The sequence below is a fragment of the Ylistrum balloti genome, unplaced genomic scaffold, assembly GCF_031769215.1.
Source record: "Ylistrum balloti isolate Yb309-2 unplaced genomic scaffold, AGI_CSIRO_Ybal_v1 Utg370444, whole genome shotgun sequence".
In the NCBI taxonomy this organism is placed as follows: Eukaryota; Metazoa; Mollusca; class Bivalvia; order Pectinida; family Pectinidae; genus Ylistrum; species Ylistrum balloti.
Window position 1 is genome coordinate 793,366 of NW_026782296.1, and position 21,697 is coordinate 815,062.

At 33.8% G+C, this 21,697-nt stretch overlaps 1 protein-coding gene across 1 annotated transcript; it reads right to left on the minus strand.

Moving 5' to 3' along the window:
- Window positions 1–1,166: 1,166 nt before the first annotated feature.
- On the minus strand, window positions 1,167–19,814 carry LOC132554801 (angiotensin-converting enzyme-like). The gene is made up of 13 exons (XM_060219112.1): window positions 19,626–19,814; window positions 14,198–14,365; window positions 13,504–13,597; window positions 13,051–13,194; window positions 10,867–11,058; window positions 10,300–10,397; window positions 9,173–9,342; window positions 6,128–6,252; window positions 5,179–5,277; window positions 4,422–4,566; window positions 3,856–3,954; window positions 1,629–1,751; window positions 1,167–1,443 (listed from the first exon to the last, which is right to left on the minus strand). The coding sequence occupies exons 1-13, from the start codon at window positions 19,812–19,814 to the stop codon at window positions 1,167–1,169; spliced, it is 1,923 nt and encodes a 640-aa protein (XP_060075095.1).
- Between the last annotated feature and the right edge of the window lie 1,883 nt (window positions 19,815–21,697).

Below are 21,697 nucleotides of genomic sequence, written 5' to 3' on the forward strand. Positions count from 1 at the left end.
ATTTATGTCGCAAAATCTGTTCTGCAGAAACGACCCGGCCGTTGGTCACGTTTGTTTATGGGGTCACCCAACTGTTTAATCTCGTTTAGCTGACTGAAAGTTTTAAAATGGGGTGACAGTATGCACGAGAATTTGGGACTACAACATTTATCAGACCTGCGTATTCTCCAATATCCTATTGTCAATCACAAGGTAAAAGGCGAAGAAGAAGAATAAAATGAGACTGACAAATGTGTGCTGTAATTGGTAAATGGTGATTACAATAACGAGACAAAGGTAAAACGTCTTGATTGCGTCGAATGGCGTCTACGCGATGCATAAAATCAACATTTGAAAAACATAAATCTTGTTTTGAACAGCCATGGTGTAAATGAATTTTTTTCTTGATATTATTGAAAGGGTTTCTTTGTACATGTTAAGAAAAAATATGAAATTACACTGAACAATGAGGAAAACCACTTATTTGAGAGGGAAAGAAGGCGAGGAACCATCACTCAACAAATATCTCTGCTACTAGTATTTGAATTTTAAGATCAGTTATGCGCAGCAAAGTAAACGGTGGAATTCGTAAACACAAACATTTCGCATAAAATAATATTGTGAGGTCAATGTATTAAAATGTATTTTTTGGAAATATGTTAGGTATGCAAGCGATTTATCAAGGAAAATCACTTTTGTGTGACTAAAACAAAAGAGAAGAAAAGTTATTTTTAATTGATGTATTTAGAAAATAAACTCTGATATGTAATTGAATTATTTCAACAATTAAAATTTATATCATAAACTACAAGTGATCAACGTTATTAATGATCATTAAAATCCTATAATAATTATCAAAATTTTACAAATGCATGAACAAGATAAAGTATTTAAACTGATAAAACAAATTATTGTTATTGATTTTACTTTCGAATTCATATCTCTGTTACATTACGATAAACACGTATCAATGTTTTAAGAACCTAATTCATGTCTTCGTATTTGTTGAACATCGAACATACACATGAAATGTTGTCATTTGCTATGAAGATATAAGTATCTTCAGATCATTCGAAGAATCTAAGTTAGAAAAGCAACGTTATATTGGAATATCACTTCTTGATTTACATAACAGATAATACTTAAAATGTCAATTTCAAATACAAAATGGAAATGATACGATTTTTCTATACAAAAAGCTTCTTCAACAGGATTAGCATGGCTAAGGTATCGGATACATTGATGATGGGAGAACCTGACGTAGTGGTGGGAGCAATTGCCGATGGAATATTTGTTGGGCAGATGGAGCTCCAACCAATGTTTTCCTCCTTGTTCTGTTCCTTCAACCATTGCAACAATGGGTCGAAGTACTGTACCAGAGGTAGAACAGTCATTTCACGAGATCCCGTTATAACCTGCATGGCGTCCTGCCATGGTCTAGACGAACCCAATTTCAACATCTCTCTGAAATATTGCAATCGTATGGAGGAGATTTTAACATTTCAACAAAAACGTCATTCTTTCAATGAAAATCCATTGACCTAACAATGTCTTGTTTGACGTTACAACTATGTGCTATTTATTGATGTTGATGACGTTTGACATTATGCCTTGTAAATATTTTCTCTATATTATATAACAACACAAACCTCAATAGATTACCAGCTGACACGTTACGATACACGTCACATCTATGAAGGGGTCCTACGTATCCAACTTCGTCACAAAGAGCCTTATGCCACTGAAACTGGACAATGAAACTGACAAAATACCTGGAAATAAACAAAATCACTAAAATGATACCTGTGTTCTATATAACTTCCTTGAAAATTCAGACAGACATATATTATTTTTTGTTATTTTTATGTACATCGGCTGTGTGTTCCATTGTTGATTTTTTATGCATACAGAGTTCACTTGAACAGATTTCAAGATGAAACCCGGAAAAGGTTGCAAACAAAAATGCAGCTTTTAATTTTAAAGTCTTGCAAATACCTATTTTATTTCTAGTTATTTGTTTCCATGGGTACAGAAATAAACAAATATGTTATCTGGAATCTAATGATGAGTGGAACGATTTTCAAACTGAATAACACACGGACGCACGGGGCCCAATTTGATTTTATCTACAAAAGCGTTTCGCAGGAGATCACAAACGTTTCTCAAACATTTCATCAATATCCATAGTAAAGTTGTGCTCATTCTGTTGAAATACTTTCATACGTTATTGGTGCTCGAAACTTTACTTTCTTATTTGCCGTTCCTATACAAGAATTTTGAAGATTAAAGACTTTAATGCCATTAAAATTAGTTGTAGCCTACCGATATCACTGAATATGACAGAAGGCAGTATTGAGATTTGATAATTTAGACAAGGAAGGTTCATCGCTGGATCACCCAAGAGGTTGTATCCAAATTACCATGAATCATGGTTTTATTAAGGGTTGTTTGTGTCCTTACCCTTGTTTAGTTGTCTATTCCTACCACTTATTAACGAATTAATTTCTCATCGATTTTCGAGCCGTTCATTTTTTGCGTTGCCATTTTGTTCTTTCACAAGAAATCTTTCAGAAAACGAAACAGTTTTACTAATGTCTAAAAAAATTAAAATACAATTTATTTCCATGAAATTATATCATTTTATTATTTATGCACAATTAGCAATGTTATAAGAAAATGCCAATATGTGACCATAATAATAATCCAAACTCAAATTTAATAAAACTAGAGCTAAACATGAACCAATGAAAGACATACAAGGAGACTTTTGAAAAAACCTTGATGACAAAAGATCAGATTTTTCGGACGACTAAGCGTGTTTTACGTCATCGACAACACCGGCTATATAAATCTTGGTCAATCAAAGTACGAAATGTCTCGTTCTCAAATAGGAAATAACAATAAACAGTCAATAAGTGAATACTATTGCATTATCATCTAGGTATGTAAAATTAAATCTGTATAAACAGTGACACTTCATGCATGCTTGACGTCGTTTTAAGATTGTTCAGTCTTGCACTTTTATGAAATCCTGAGGTAAGTGCGACTCGTTATATTTGTTTAACGTTTGTTTCGGCTAAACTTATTTCGACCATTCGCCTTCTACATTTAAACACTTAAAGCTCCCAGTATTAATGAAGAGTGCTAGAAGAACAAAAACACTGAATTATACAGTTTTATTAATTATTTTGCGATTTTATCAAATTCTAGATTTGTATCAGACTAAACTATTCATCTGTATGCCATTTCAATAGTGTCACGATCAGAATATAAACATATACTTGACATTGTTAGAAGATAACCTGATATAGGAAAATTACGAAATTTATTGAATTCTGAGGGCTAATGAAACAGAAACATCTCGTTCTAGATTTTTACTTTTCCTCATTCGCCTTCCGGGCTTCAAAAATGAAGCCTTAGCACCACTGACGAGACCTTGAAGTTGATTGTTTATCTCTTTTAACTAACTGTAAATTTGTAATAAAAAGGTGTTATTACCTTGTAATAATTCGTACTTGAACACCACTGAACGAAGAACACTAACATACTGAGATCATACCTTGGACCATAGCAAACAACGACACATTGCTTTAAACCAGTAATAGAGGATTCTCGCATACAGTATGTGTGAACTCATGAACACGGTATATGTGCACATTCGCAAATTTCATCACCTTTTAGGATGATTAATCCAGATAAAATATTTATTTGTCAGCTTAGTTTAACTTGTTTTCACGTGTTTTGCCTCAATTTTACTTTAAGTCTACAGAACGACATATATGCCTTTTCTGTGAGATTTAACAGATCGTAAAATATTTACGAAATGAACAAAGTAAGATGATTTTTAAATTACAAATGAAAACAATAAATCCTTGCCTTATGTATGGTGTGTTCCCAGGAATATGGTACTTTGCGCCAGGGTCAAAATCTTCCTCTGACCTTTCCACTGGAGGTGATATACCTTGGTATTTGCATCTACGAGAGGAAAATAAACACAACATATTAAAATGTAATCGTGTTTATATTCCGCCCGTTAAAATTTTATCAAAATCGTTAAGCAAAATTGCTTTATCTTTCCGGAACGTCATGAAATTGACCATCATTGATTTGATTCCTAATCGAAAATATTGGAAAAAAGAACCCTCGGAAAATAACAACCTTTACATTATCTTCAGATTCTGATCATAATTTTAGGTTACATTATTCTCTGGGTCGTATCGAGATTTCCCTTTACATTATCTACTGGTTGTGAAAGAGCTTTCGCCTTACACTATGTACTATTTCTGATAGAGCTTACAATTTGCTTTCTTACGACAATTAAATGACGAAGGAGGAAACAATCCTAAACGTGAGATTGTTTTTTCTATTATTTATTTATTTATTTTTGTAATGTTTCTACATTTAATAATAAAGCCGTCTCTTCTGTCAATTTATTAGTTTACCGTAGGTCCCACCAGTCGTGGTTGTAGGTTGACGGAGTGGTCGCCCCTCTAAACACGCTCCAGCGCCACTGATCGATCAGATAACCAAATGGTAGAAAAGCGACCTTATCAAGGGCCATCTTCAGCAAGAAGTTCAGATCACTCTCTATAATTAAAATGATAAAAATAATATGGATACAAAAAAAGTTCCATGAACATAAAAAAAATTCGGGTGATGATTGAAATAAGCAATAATATTATATATGACAACGACAGAGCAAGTGAAAAAACTAATAACTCCATTTTTACCGGAAGTACGAAAATAAGTAGCTAAAGACAATAAAGCATTTTAATAATGAAAAGTTGGAAACTAACACGGAACAAACACAAAGGGCAAAATAAATAATAACAGTAAATTCTGAAAAGAAATAAACATTAAAAACAAAACAAAAACAGGAAAATAAAATAATACCTATGTACATTTGATATAGAGCATAATTCATATACCACGGGAACAGACATGGCTTTCCATTCGCTTATTTCCACATCAAGAATTTATATAAGCACCCCTTATGATACATATATTTACCAAATAAGGTTTGCTTTCTTTAAGTAAAACATTCTGGTATTCATGGTTATATCCAGATTTATTTTACATAGATTATAGGCTTATTAAAGATGATGATATTTCGCTTTTTTTTAAGTATCTCTGCATATATCAAAACACGTGTGGAGGCTTTTAACTCAATCAGAGATCTAGTGATGCAATGATACATACTATCATCAGTAGGAACGTCATCTAACAGTCCAATCGCCTTCATGTGTTCGGGAGTTTGAAATGACAAACTGACAATATCAGCCATGCCTTCGTGAAAACCTGGTGAAAAATATTCTTGCCATGATATTTCAATAGAATGTATGTCCGAAATTAGAATGGAGTATATTAAGTAATAATAAGCATCCTTATCAATTGCAAAAGTTCAACATAAACTACAGTTCTCACTAATGAGCAAATACAGCAATTACGCAATATATATTATAAAATTTATCTTTTTCGTATCATTTATCTTTATCATTTATCAGTTTATTTGGTAACTTATGAATTAATAACAAAATATCATTATAATATGTACCCTGTCTAAATGCCCCTTTGTCTGGAATGTAACATCCAAAAGACGTTGTCGTCAATTCATTGTTTTATGTACAATCAATATACTTCAATAGAAATATTGCAAAAATCTGTATATCATCGCACATTTGCAGACAGCAAGCTTATTAAGCTGGTTAAGCCATGCAACAATATGGTGTAATAAAAATGCAGATATATATGCAAGCAAATATGACTTTTACAGTTAAAACATTTGGCACGGAGTTTTTAAAGGTGACAGGTTCTAACGTAATTAAAGAAAGACATAATTTTTTTCAGGTATAATAGTAGATCAAATTTTACGTACTGAAATGTTTCCTGCAATCATCTCTGTTCAATGTTGTTGTAAGTTAAATACTTCAAATGTAATCGTGTATTCTAACAATAGTTCGGAATATTATGATAAGGTATAAAACAAGTATTTATGTTCAGCTCTCTCAATATAAAGAAAGTTCATAGATATTGATTCTTTTAATACACAAATTATTGAACTGAAAATGGAAAGTGTTAGAACCAAAATAATATATTACTCTAAACTAGATACTAGTATAATATTGAAGAAACATTAAATCGACATTACCAGGGTTAGCTCCCCTGCGATAGATAACAGGTTGATTCAAATATGTTAGGTAATATATCACGTGTCCCATCTCATGGTGAACGGTGAGAAGTTGACTATCTGTAACCGTTGTACATTGCTTTATCCTAAAAAAAAATATAATACATTTTTCTCTAGAGTTTTTTCTTCTGATCAGATGCAAAAGCAGGCGATATCAGGGTAGAAATGTCGGTACGCAGAACAGAGAGTCATTTCTGGCAGGGCAGAGAGGCGATTGTTTACCAGGATTGGCTCCATCACGAAAAAGTACAGGTTGAATGACGTAGGATAAGAAATAGATCACGTGTCCCATCTCGTGATGAACCGTTAGAAGTTGACTCTCAGTCAGAGACGTACATTGCTTAATCCTAAAACAAAAACTTAGCATTCAAGAGAACACAAATGTCTACTGTATAGAGAAAAGGTACTAAAACAATCACTTATTCCAGTCATCGGTCCCTGAAAATGAATTCTATAGAATTGACAGTAGTAGGAATAGTTAATAAATTGATGTTTAAAACCGCTTGGAACATTTAGCAATAAAGATAAAGAAGAAAATAAGTTCAGTTTCAATAAAACTACAAATGGCCATACCAGCCAAATTTGGATTTCGGACTGACCCGAAAAATAACCTTGCCACGATTATCGCATGATAATTTCAGTCAAGGTTCAGCTCAATCGCAGTAATAAGACTTGGGAACTTTTAAAACTGTGTTGATCAGAGAAAACACGATTGGGCACTCATGTTGAATGATGGCCGCCATGGATAGATCGTTACTCGAGGCTGAAAAATGATACTATGACGGCTTTCTTTCCTTGACATCCCTACCAATTTTCAGCTTAATGGCGCCTGTGGAACTCGAGATATTTAGAAGATGTTTTTCCATGTGGTAGTCATGATGGGCCTTGAAAGGAACTTTCAAATCTAAAAATTGAAAAGTTTACGCACGGGTCAGATGCCCTTAAACGGGTAAAGGAACGCAAAGAGAGAAGAAAAAAACTTGTTATGAAAATATATTCTTTTTCAGCAGAAATGAGGAGACAGACTAACCCAAGTTTATAACACATAACAACATAATGTAAAAAGAATACACACAATCATTATAATATATTGATGAATACCCGCGTTGACAACGTGCTTTAGATACAGGAAGGCCGATGAAAAATGTATTCTTAGATAAACATTTCGATAAGGAAACAGATACCGGAACTCATTGTACAGAATGTTGCAATGCGTTCCTAATTTGCAAAATGTTATGCTAAAGATACAGCTGAGTTGGAAAACAACATAATGCACTCTGCAAAATTCATGTTGGCCACAAATCTATGTGAAGAATTTATCATATTTGCATTGAATAGTCTGTATATGCATATTGTCAACCACAGTGTGGTCTCAATCATAGGTAAGACGTCTAGATGTAACAATCCTTTTTTCATGATATCCTTGTTATTCAGTTAATATGCCTATGTCGTGTTTTTGCGTTTTACTCATGTTTGATATAGATTATTGTGACGTCGCTTTAGTTAATGAAATGACGTCGTTCATCCACAGATGACATCATGACGTTACAATGGAGACTACAGACACGAAGCGGACATGACTTGAAAAGTAAAATGTCGGTTTTCTACCATATTTGCTTGATAAATTTATCATTTTGATAAAAAGAATTTAAAATTCGTTTCCAAAAATCACTTGAAAACTTATTGAATTGGTAAGTTAACCATCTATTTGGGAACTTTTTTAATCTCACGACGTCGTCAATGACGCCAGACTGCCACAGATAAATCATGATAAATCACGTGAAGTCGCCGCTATCCTGATAATGTCTACAAGGTAGTTATCATGTGTAATTATAAGAATAATACACACCAATTAATTACCCGAATGTAAATATATTTCGATGCACGTACAGAACATGGGAGGGGGGAGGGGGGATACAAATTTCAAATCGGTTGAAAACCATATCCTTCACGAGAAATGCTATGTCCCGGTAAATTTACCTGGGTGGTAGTAGAACCTAGTACTGCAACCTCTCACAATAAATGTTATGTAACAGTACTCGGTTAGCTTCTCCACGCCAAGTATGAGCTGTTGTTTATACCCTTGATAATATACCACATGCCCCATTTCATGATTTACAGTGTGTAGACTTGCACCTGTGCGTTACAATACTAAAAAGCAACAAAATTCAGTCTTCTCCTGAGAAAATATATATCTTAGATATACGTATATCATCTAACTGAGAACGGTTGTTTGTTAAATATAGAATTTGTCATTTTCACCAACATCATTGTTAATTGCCTTTAACATTTTAGTTTTAACCTCTGATGTTCCCCTTTAAATCAGTGGCTTTTTTTTTTTTTTTTTTTTTTTTTGTCCATCCCTCCCCAAACCGTTTTCAAACTTCTCCTTCGTAAATGGTACCTGGATTCGCACCGCTTCTATATATATAGGGCAGATTCTTATATGTCATAAAGTACATTACGTGACCGATTTCATGGTGAACTACACGTAGTTGTTCATCTGTTAATGTTGTACACTGCTTAATCCTACAAAAAGTATGACGTCTAATCAAAAATTAGAATATGTATTTCTCAATCACTGTTATAATAGTAATTATTTTAAAGCTGAATGTGCAGAAAAGAGACAAAATAGAAGGTAAACAATCTCATTGTATATCTGTTGTATATAAGTTAATGAAAACATATCTACCAGATGTAACAAATGATCAGAAGGTATCTGATAGAAGCTTAATGAAATACACATTATCAGAAACTCCGCACTCGCACAGATTCAAACAGGTAATTTTTTCACAAGCATAAATACGTCGGTGGGAACTACATTACTTTTTAGACGACCATTTTATAACCTGGAATACATTGTATTACAATGTTGCACTGAACAAGGCGTTTATTGACAATTTTGTGTGGAACGTAAAAATGAATTGTAATACAAATGTGGTATGGATATGATTTAAAAGTCATAATCATTATCTCAGCATTGACTGAGGTGCTGAATTCACTTGCCTAAAGTCCTTGCCGTCGTAGAAATCCCAGGCAGACGCATGGCAAACTACATCTCTATCGGCTGGCTTCTCAAGCATCGACTTTGTCCAGAAACTCTCAGGCATGGCTTCGAAGCCGATCGATGTGAAGAACTCTTCTGCCACTCTGTACATATATGTGATATTGTAACCCTGTTAAAAGCAAGCGTTATTTGTGTTATTTATAACACCTATTACATAGGTATTGTTATCTAAACATAATCACTTTTAAATAAGGGAGATATTTATGAGCGGTCTCTTTGTTTCCATGCGTGACACCTTGATTTAAAGAATTATTTCAACATCCTATTCTGTGATAAGCAAATTATTAAATTCCTTTCAATTCCGTGTAATTTTGGCGACACTAGAGTTTTACATCTAAGACTGTCACGGATTTCGTTAGCAATATGATATTTATGCTTTCTTGTGAAGCAGAATTTATAATGGTAATGAACAGTTTTCCGTTCAATACTACAATAATACTACTATTTTGAATCGTATGGCAGAACAACTATATGTTTGCACGTATATACATTACAATTGAACAAATTTGGTATATTCAACACGTGTGAAAAAATAAAATTGCTTGGAATCTCTTTTATCATCGTGATAATAAACACGGTTGTGACTCAAGTATAGCTTGGCAACTAGACTTCGCGCTATTTCGAATGGGCTTCGTTTCTTTTCTTTGTGTCTTTTTTTTTCGAAATCTTTATCATTCGTCGCATTGAATAACAGAATACTGGTAGAAAATCCAGACCAGGTATATTCAAAATCAACCCTGGCAAATGTAAACGGCGTTTCATTTTGTAAAGAACCTAAACAGATTATCATTTGAGGAGAAAATTATCAGGTTTATGTCTTTCTTTTTTAATTTTCGTCAAAATAGAAAATCTGCCAGAAGTCTTCTAATAACAATCGTGGTTAATATGTTGGATAAGTTTATATCGTGGAAAGGAAAAAGAGAACAGTAAGTTATCTTATATATAAATGGTTAACCACACAGCAGACCAAGTGTTCAAACAAATTCAAACGCAGGTAGATTGATGGGAGACTTCATCGAAGTTCCTTGTTCTACTGTCGTTGATATTCCAGAAGTCATTAGCTTACCTTTTCTATCATTTTGGCTGTTATATTCACACTTGTAGCTTCAGGGTAAGGTTCTACCAGGTCATAGATATTAATCCATTCCTGTGACCACATATTACCTGTGGATGAATCATATGTTAGTTTTGTGACACCTTGTAAAATAATATGTACTCTAAAAACTCTAGTTTTATTAAATTTGAGTTTGGATTACGATTATGTCCATATGTTGGTATTTTCTTGTTTTCATAATGTTTATAATGCCTTTCAATTGAGGATAGAATGCCACCTATTTCAATAATTCAAAGATGAAATATTACGTCATCTAAGCATCGGTCAGTTTTTTTTCTACTAAGGAAAAATCATATCACTCTAATGGAGTAGATACAGCACCTGTTCCCATAACAAAATAACTTTAATAGTAAAGTATTAGATAGTGATGGGTTCTAGAAGTATGGAACAGTTATATATTACATATTAATTTATTATTTGCCGCAAAATGTATAAAGTAATATCATAAACAAAAAGATATTATTAATTTCTAACAGTGTTATCTACTGGTCAACAATTGTTTGTGGTTTGTTAAATTACCAAATAGATGCGCAGGAATGTGTCCATTGTCTGGGAAATACTGTTTTCCGTATTTGTTTATCAACTTCCTGCGAACGTAAGCATGGAGATTTTCATATAAGGGACGCAACTGTTCATACAGACTTTTAACATCCTCTTCGAAAGACGGCGTCTCATACCATGATCTCCAGTAATCCCCAGTGTCATTGTAACCTAGAAGACATATGAGAAATTGAGTTGCTTTGTATATTTTTTTTAATAAAGACAGTTTAGCTTCGTATTTCATTCTTCTTTGAAAAGATTTATCGACAGTGTGTTGAAGTTGACATGATAAAATCACAATTCATAGATATAGAACGGTATTCGTTCTGTTTAAAATTAGCATAATTATTGTTTTGGCAGATTGATCTTTCATCGACAATGACAATTACGGCGACAATTATTTCAATTTCCTGACAGCTAACAACAGATTATTCTTTCCTGATTGAATTACGTCTGTAAAAATGCAAATACGCGAAAGCGATGTGTCACTGTGGTAAAGGAAGTCTTAATTGACGAATTACAGTAATGTTGAATACAATTAAATTCTCCAGAATAAATAAGACATCAAACATCTATATATATCAAATAGATAACCACACGCGGCATAACGTATGCACTGTATCGATTACTTCATTTGCTAAATCTAAACTGTTGTTTTACATTATTCACTTACTGTACTTTGAAATGTCATGGTATCTAGTCGATGCTATCTTTCTATAGAAATCAATAGTCTAAAGCGTTAGAAAGCATAGAAAGTCATACCACTAAAAGTGTACAAATCCTACCACTAAAAGTGTACACTTCCTACCACTAAAAGTGTACAATTCCTACCACTAAAAGTGTACAATTCCTACCACTAAAAGTGTACAATTCCTACCACTAAAAGTGTATAATTCCTACCACTAAAAGTGTACAATTCCTACCACTAAAAGTGTACAATTCCTACCACTAAAAGTGTACAATTCCTACCACTTAAAGTGTACAATTCATACCACTACATGTGTACACTTCCTACCACTAAAAGTGTACAAGTCCTACCACTAAAAGTGTACAATTCCTACCACTAAAAGTGTACAATTCCTACCACTAAAAGTGTACAATTCCTACCACTAACAGAGTACAATTCCTACCACTAAATGTGTACAATTCCTACCACTAAATGTGTACAAGTCCTACCACTAAAAGTGTACAATTCCTACCACTAAAAGTGTACAATTCCTACTACCACTAAAAGTGTATAACTACCACTAAAAGTGTACAATTCCTACCACTAAAAGTGTACCTAAAAGTGTACAATTCCTACCACTAAAAGTGTACAATTCCTACCACTAAAAGTGTACAATTCCTACCACTAAATGTGTACAATTCCTACCACTAAAAGTGTAGAATTCCTACCACTAAAAGTGTACAATTCCTACCACTAAAAGTGTACAATTCCTACCACTAAAAGTGTACAATTCCTACCACTAAAAGTGTACAATTCCTACCACTAAAAGTGTACAATTCCTACCACTAAAAGTGTACAATTCCTACCACTAAAAGTGTACAATTCCTACCACTAAAAGTGTACAATTCCTACCACTAAAAGTGTACAACTAAAAGTGTACAATTCCTACCACTAAAAGTGTACAATTCCTACCACTAAAAGTGTACAATTCCTCTAAAAGTGTACAATTCCTACCACTAAAAGTGTACAATTCCTACCACTAAAAGTGTACAATTCCTACCACTAAAAGTGTACAATTCCTACCACTAAAAGTGTACAATTCCTTCCACTAAAAGTGTACATTCCTACCACTAAAAGTGTACAATTCCTACCACTAAAAGTGTACAATTCCTACCACTTAAAGTGTACAATTCATACCACTAAAAGTGTACAATTCCTACCACTAAAAGTGTACAATTCCTACCACTAAAAGTCTATAATTCCTACCACTAAATGTGTACAATTCCTACCACTAAAAGTGTACAATTCCTACCACTAACAGAGTACAATTCCTACCACTAAATGTGTACAATTCCTACCACTAAAAGTGTACAAGTCCTACCACTAAAAGTGTATAATTCCTACCACTAAAAGTGTACAATTCCTACCACTAAAAGTGTACAATTCCTACCACTAAAAGTCTATAATTCCTACCACTAAAAGTGTACAATTCCTACCACTAAAAGTGATGGCTTCGTTCATGACGTTAACAAAGTCGGTGTACTTCGACTTCATTTTCTTTCCCGATGCGTCGCGCCATCCTTTCCATACCGCTGTCAATTCCTGGTAGTTCCTACTGCTCGCCATCAGGTCTGTCAGACCTTCAAATAGGGTGATTACATATAACATTTTGATTGCAAATACCACTTGAAGAGAAGTATTTTGTTTGAATTAAGTTAAAAAATAAATAATTGTGATACATAGTTTTTTTCCTGTTGTTACATATGTTCAATCGAGAATAATGTCCAGTGGCAATTGTAGGCCATTTAGTATTTTCTTATTTAAGAACGAATAATCGAAACTATAGTTTGATACATTATGAATTTGAAAGAATTAGAGCAATCAAGTAGAGCTTCCTGGAACTTTACAAGTACAATTGTACCGTTTATATAAAGCACCGCAAGTCTTACCTGGCTCGAGAGAGAGACAGCCTTTCCCAAACTCTGGAAGACATACCTCGCCCGTACTGTATATACCCGTTAATTCTGCCTCCAATGTAGATATCTAGTCAAAATATAATATTCTTCATACCGGTCTGTATCATCTCAAATCATAACAAAGAAATAGTTTTAAGCATATAACAAGATATAATGTTATGTAACTAGCTTCATGAGTAAGTGGACCTTACCTGTTATATGCCACGTGCTGTGGACATATATGAGGATTAATTTTTTCGTGGTATTTTGTTGACCTAATGTCGGTTATATTTGAATTTCAACATTTTAGGGTTCTGTTTTATCTATGGGAAATCAACAGTGTTATAACCTTTTAATTTCATGTATTGTGTTAAGAAATCAGATTACATATATTTAATTTCATATCGTTATTAATAATTATACATCGGTTTGAAAAAAAAAATTTTTGATACAAAAGGATGCCCTAGATTTGAATATCCATATGCATAAATAAAAAAGTTAGATCAATTTACATGAAGAAATGTCTAGGATTTTTAGCTGTATGCCTACTCAACTGATGAATCAATCCAAATCACCTTTTCAGTAAGACTGAGCTTTACACCGATTTCAAAGCTCGAGAAATATTTTTACAAAACGTATCTTCCGAAAAACAGGCTCTTAAACACCACTCTTATAGCAGTATACTTACTGACTTCAGTTTCTCGGTGTCGTTAACAGCAGCAAACCCCAAGTCAACAAGCTTCTTGAACTGTCTTTTGACGTTTTCATCTGTAAATGTGTTCCAATTCGGAAATCTGGCGGTGATGTTTCTAGCGACGTCTTTCGAAAATTCAGCAGACTCTAAGTTGCTTGCTGTCTACAAACAAAAAACAATTCAAATATCAATACACTTGAATTTTGTCAATTTGCGACTACCGCGTCGAGTACATAGTAAAGCTGGACAGAGATTAAAGGATAAAACGACAATTTACATGTTTATCTATTCCAATATTTCACAAAAAAATATTTAACATTATTTCAAATAATGTATTTCCTTTAATGTCACAAACAATATTTCATATAATGAAACAAAAAGTTTTTTCTTAATACCACAAAACAAATAGTTTACTAAATTTTCTTGTTTGAGCTTTATTTTTCGAACTGGCGTGAGAAAAGGCTTTTTGGCAATAACTTACTATCATAAAGTTTTCTGTGACCCTTTCCCGTATATCTACCCCCGTTTGCCCATGATTGCTTTATTGCTGTCATAAACGCACGAGTACCATTTCCGATCATTGTCATCTTCTTATCTTCTAAACCTAATCTACAGGCTATGCCGAGAGACGAAAACTGTGATATCGCCGTGGTACGGTACTGCCCTATACTAAAGTATGGACATGTCTAATTTTCTAGTTATGACATTTCCATGGTTAAAAAAAAAAAAAAAAAAAACATTTTTTTTTTGTGCCAAGAACAATGAGAGAATCATAATTTCGTTACGCGTCCTCATCAATGTGGTTGTTGCAAACAATATCCAACAAGTTTTATTTTAAATTTCATTTACCTACATAATTATTGTTATGATACAACACCACAGGTAATTATGCCAGAGGGTTCCTATAAATATATGCCACGTTTTAATTCATTCGAATATTGGCAGTGTGGAGTATGTCACTGTTTGACTCTATTCTATCTAACTCTAAATTTGCATTAAAAGTTGATATCCACATGTGTGCCTTTTGTACAATCTTTGAGGTAGGAGGTGATGTCACTGCCGGTGGATTTTCAGTCCCTGAGGTTTGCCGTAACCTGCATGCCACGTTTCAATTCATTCGAATGTTCTAAAATTACCTGACATATGAAAAAAAAAAAAATTTATTGAATTGTGGGGCTGACACCCACCCCCCGGTTTGGATTTTAACTTTTCTTCCTACCACTTTGAGTTTTCTTCAGTTGCCGCCCAGACTTCAAAATGTAGGCCCTTAGCATTACTGACGACTCATAGATGAAGAAATAGTTGTATGAGGCAATTTAAATCGCTGTTTGGTTCTACTGCATCAAACTCTAAATTTGTATTAAAAGATGCTATGCATTTGTGTCTTTTGTACAATTCCTGACACATTTATATATATATATATATATATATATATATATATATATATATAAATAATATGATATTTTCTTTTCTCCCGCCAGTATGATCAAAGTAAAGAAGTATGGTTACATAGTTAAATCAAACTTCCGGGCTCAAAACGACAGCTGAGAATATCTCCTAGAAAAAAACAACTTCGCAAAACAGCTCCACAAAATCAAATGATACACCTGAAAACTGGTTCTGTACTTTAGATCCAAATTGATTACATTCTGTACGGTATTATCTAGCACATTAGCATCAGTTAATCTATAGCCTGTGACAGCATGTTCTGCATTTTGAACGGACAATCTACATGTAGTTATTTGAAAAAAAAAAAAAAAAAAACATACTGTTTATTCAAGTCACACGAGGGAACGTTCAGAGACAGAGGAGACGAATGGTGCAAAGCTAACAGGAGTACAAGAATATAACGAAGTGTCCTTATTTCACTCTGAAAGGCAACAGAACAATGGTGACAGACACGAAATAAAAAAATTAATAAAGAATTCCGTGTTCGTTGGTTATTTACGTAAACTTTCCTTATCATTTAAGTCTGTCTTTGCGAAAGGATTGTGTGTGTCGTCGTTTCATCGACAAATAAAGGAAAGACATATATCAGCAAGCGTAATCAAATTAAATTAAATCAAATTTGTGACGTTTTACGGTAAAACCCAGATATGCCATGTAATGTATGTCTAAAACACAGGGTGATTCTTTCTTTAAAATTTAAGCCTACATCAAAGGTATTCAGCAGCAAAGATTTTTTTTCAAATCATTGATCCTCTGTAACACAGACATGTTCTGATTCGTGTTAACCATTGTGGAGTCGTATCATCTAGTGGTCATAAACTTAATGAGGGGCGTGTTTGCGGCTAAGCTCGAGTGTGTATATCTAAGAACGCAATGAAGTCATAACTTTTCAAGTAGGTCCATAAAGGTAGGAAATTTTATATCATTTGATATTCATCAAATCACTAACCTTGACCTCTGTGACAATTATTCCATACATTCAGTATGACATTTACAATGTGAACTGTCAGTCAAGACGTTATGGAAGATCTGATATAACATAATTTGCATCACTCTAATTGAGCATGGTTAGACAACTACGCATCGCAAATTCGATTGGTTGCTATTTTAAGAAAATATTATAAAGCCAAATACATAACAATGATATAGTAAAATTGCTTGAGTGCCGGGTTTTTTTAATTTCAAATTTCCTGTTTCATAGTCGGTGATGAAGGAGTGGCGGTGACCATTATCACGACAATCATATAAGCCATGATACGGGATCTGGTGTTGACAAACATCATACTATAATGATGTGTTTCAATTTTATGGTGTATTATCAACAATGCATCGCAAGAGTGACAAATTCAACAATGGAATCTCTTATGGTCCAAACTCTAGTCATTATCAGCCGGCCAGTGTACAACTGCATCTGGTTCGCTGCCATTATCAAGCATTATCTTTTTAGAGAGCAATTTCTTCGCGGATATTGCTATCTAATGTCTTCTACAAGGTCCCAGTCTCAAGAATACTAAGTAATTTTCGTTAACTTGAAAAACCCCATAAGAAATCATTGTACGAGTTAAGGAAATTTCCTCTTTTTTTCCAATTTGTTTTCCACATTTTACGTAATGTTTTTAAAGGGTAGTTAGGAAGATTCGTGACACTGGGGACAGACATGTCAATTAATGTTTAACGTGCAAATATATAAAAATTATATTCCTGTACATACTCTTTGTAATTAATTCATCCCTATTTGTCGGGGCAATGTTTACATACTATCAGGTTTTTAACCAGGTTAAGTAAGGCAGGAACACAATGTATATTTATATAAGAGAAAAACATTATTCAGTCTGACTTTGCATAATTAAAAGCGTTGACATTAGCTCTTTAAATTCAATAAGATCTAGATAAAAGTGGATACCCACGATGGTGAATAAAAAAGTCAACGCTGTTATCGTCCCGTCCTCCCGCACATCCATATAATTTTTCTGTTCTTATATTTTAATGTTATCATAATCAGATGGATGTTCAATTAAGATTATTGAAACTAAGATACATAGTCATCCATTTATAAAAAAAAAAAAAACACTCACACACACACAAACAAAAACAAAACAAACAAACAAAAAGACAAGAAAATACCAACATGTCAACAAAGTCATAATGCAAACCCTAATTCAATAAAACTAAGGCAAAATATGAATAAATCTGATGGTTACACGGAGAGTATGACCAGGTGTTTCTGAAGAGTAAAGGTCTTCTGCTTCATCGACGACATCCGCGATGTATATCTTGGTCAATCAAGCAAGTAATGTCACATTATATAATAAGTTTGTGTGACAGTTGAAGCCATTTTGCACGAAAAAAGGGAACAGGCCTCTGAATATCGAATTAACTACCATAGGTTGGGAATACAGGGATAATGCTATCCAGAAATGGGAAATCCACAACATTGCGCTTATACAACTTGGTGGAAAGCTGTCCATGTTTGTTGAAGGAAAAGATCGAGATAAGAGGCTGATGTAGAAGAGTATGTCGTGTCCTTAAGTTTACTGCTTCTTAATAACACTGAAATCAACATTAATGCAACGTATGGGTCTACTACAGCTGACTTTGAAATAATTAATTCACAAGAAAACGTTTTCATTGAACCTTGCGTTTTCGGGAAAATAATTTTATGGATGCCGAACACTCCGTATTTTTAATGAACTCCTAGCAAGCTGAGGTCACTGACCATGAGCGAGCTGTTTGTATTGTAAAGATAAATATATACAATAATGTAACCCTGACATTTTATTTTACGATTTATTAAAGGAAAGAATAAAATTGTAAAAATAAATACTTGGATATATCAACGAACACATTCTTTGGTTTTTATTCATTATCTACTGATATTTATTCCGTGTCATGTGGTCGTTTGTTAACTTTGCAGACGTCTCATTATTTACCAAGATTAACAGTTAGAATAGAAGTTCTTATAGCACAAACAGTAGAAGACTAGAGTGTGACGTTTCGATGGCGATTTGGTCACCTTCATCAGACATATGATTAAGGTGACCGTGTAGTCATCGAAACGTCACACTATAATCTTCTACTGGTTGTGTTATAAGAACTTTTATTCTAATGACATTTCCAACCTGAAGAAAATATTCCAAAATACAAAGATTACCCAATATCAACATGCAGGGTTTCTTCGATGAAGGAAAAACGCTTACATTTTCACTCTAGAATCTAGTCTATGATTTTAAGATAAATATTTACTTTTGTTTATATTTTGCAGTGTTAAATTGATTTTGAGTTTGAATTAAATTTTCATTAAGTTGTTGGAAATTTTCATGTCTTTAAAAACGAATGCTCGACTACTAATTGGCACCAATCTCAATAATCGTAACATTTTTAAAAATGAAGAAGGTAAGTCAATTTATAATATAAAGATTTGTTCTGATAGTGTTTTATTTCTAACACAAACTAATACAAAAAGAATTATATCTGTAATACATTATCATAAAATTCAGATTGTCGAATGGCAACGAGGTGGTTCTAAAATAATGGTCGTTGAGGAATGGGGGAAGGAGTGGGGAATCAGCGACCCTGAGAAACTTGAGTGTGACCGGTATAATTTAGGGATAATTTTTCTTAGTTTAAAAGAGTGGGTGGTCACTCCGTATACTATATAGAACAGTATGCGATTTTTCAATAAGATTTTTACCAGAAACATGTTTTAAAATCCTGAAATCTTGTCCCTGAGTGATCCTCGTTATTGGTTTGCATTGTTCCTGTCTCCCGTTATCGGACTGACACCGATGGTTTACAAGTCGGGATGAAAAGGTTATCAACTGAGAGGAACAATATTACCAGTAACTAAGAAATAATAGGGTGTCATCCATACACAGTATTTTGTAACGCGCATTCAATAGGACTGTTAAGATTAAAGAAAAAATAAATATAGAATAAATAACATTGAACAACAAACAAATACCAAACGTCTTACCATGATCTGGAGATTTTCGTCTGTAATATTGGTGTAGTAATTCCACGCCGCCTTGACATTTTTGTTATAAACCAGGCCTGCCTTTGTATTGTAGTCCTCCAAAAACTGTACGCCCTCAGATTCGGTACCACTCTGGGCCCCTCCCCACCCCAGGGCCAGCAATGTCACCAACACTTTTAAAATCCACATTGTTTATGTTTCAGCGCATCTATTGTTTTTTTTTCTGTTACAACACTATTTCCCGCGAGTGGACGGTGTCTGAAGACTCTATATCCTAGGTTGAACTTTTACTCCGTGATGTACCTGGGCACCTGTTCACGTTAAGATAATGTACACAACACATGTACGTGTATCTGGGCGAAAGTATACTTACCACGCGCTTAATTTGCATATTAATAACAAGTTATCCGTTCTCATGTGGCGTACTTTTTATTTTACTAACAATGTACAGTATAGCTTGGCACGTATGTCACTAACAGGTAACGCTACCGGGGCAGACAGACACAAGTACTGTTTACTGACATAATATAAATATCGTTAAAGGTTCAGCTCATGTGCCTTACTGATTTGAGAGAATTAAAAAACGATTTAACATTAAGCGGTATGCATGTTCAGTCTTCTTCCTCTGCCCTTGACATCCGTTATGTGATTTATATGACGTCCTTGATATGTTAACAAGAACCATAAATGTAAGGAATGCCTTGTATTTTAGGTCTGTAAACTTAGAATCTTAAAATTTGATGATCGTCGGTATAAAATGCCGCCTTATATCTATAACGACGAACTGTTGAGTCTTTTCAAACAAAACACGTATTTTGTAAACTGCATGTGAATCAAATACATGCCTTTTGTTATGATGTTTATCGCGAACGCCTTATAATTAATATTGTGTGCTGAAATCCGCGATTGATCTACTTGATAAAAGGAACTTCTATCGCAGAACGGACTGAGAACTTCCGACCTTAAAGTCTTAATTAATCAAGATGAACTTAACAAACTTATACATTTATAGTTTGAAAGGCATGTTGCATTACACTTTTGAAAAAAAAAATTATTCAAGATAAGAGCAAATTTCCTGTTCACCTGACTTCCGGTTTAGGGTTTCCAGAACTTACGTCATTAGTGGTGAAGGAGAAAATGTATCGTCTCTTACACATTTGTGACATACCCTGATTGGATTGAAAATGTCACCGTCTTTGTTCGTGATATTTCATGTATGTATGAAAAATGTGATATCTTATGGAGAGTGTTGGCAGTAGTGGTGGTGCTTGAGTACCGGATATTGTAATATCTTCATAACCGGCTCCACTAAGGGATAAAACTGACAATACCGACAGAGGTAGCTTACACGGGTCCGTGCGTAAGTGGATATGTTTATTTACTCATTCATTCGTTCGTTAAAACGTCATAACTCTATTTAGCGGTTTAATCAGTGTCATACTTAGCGTTCACTTTTTTCAGCGTCATCACCCCTTCGTCAGATTACATCATCATTTAATTTCTTCGCGTATCACGGGTGTCGCTTGGGTTTTAATAAAACTAACACAAGCCTTGAGCTAAACTTGAAGACTTGAACTTAGGACCCCATTATATAAATTATATTGTTGTCGTGGATTGTTTTTGCGTATAAGTACCTTTCACAATTACAGGTATTAATCAGTGAGCACAATATTTTACTATTCATTATAGCCGATCATTATATTAAAACTGTGTAATTGTGAGAAAGTCTTTTGACGAACATATCGCCGTATTATCATCAAATGTTTTTGTAATTTAGTGAAAAATCAGATGGAAAATTTTGGTATATCTGTGGAACTACTGTCGGTGTTTTGTTGTTTGTCCACAATACCCGGGAGTTTTCGCGAAAAAAACAGATGCCACTAATTGATCGCTGTCTTCTTAAAAAAATATCATTTTAGAAAAGAGTATCTGAATGTCAAATTTGAATAATGGATTGATTGACGTTTTTTTTTTCGTTCATGGTATGTAACGCACATTGACTTATATTTACCCACACGATGTTGGTTATCAGTCAAAAAAAAAAAAAGCTTTCCGGCGTGTTTAAATAAATA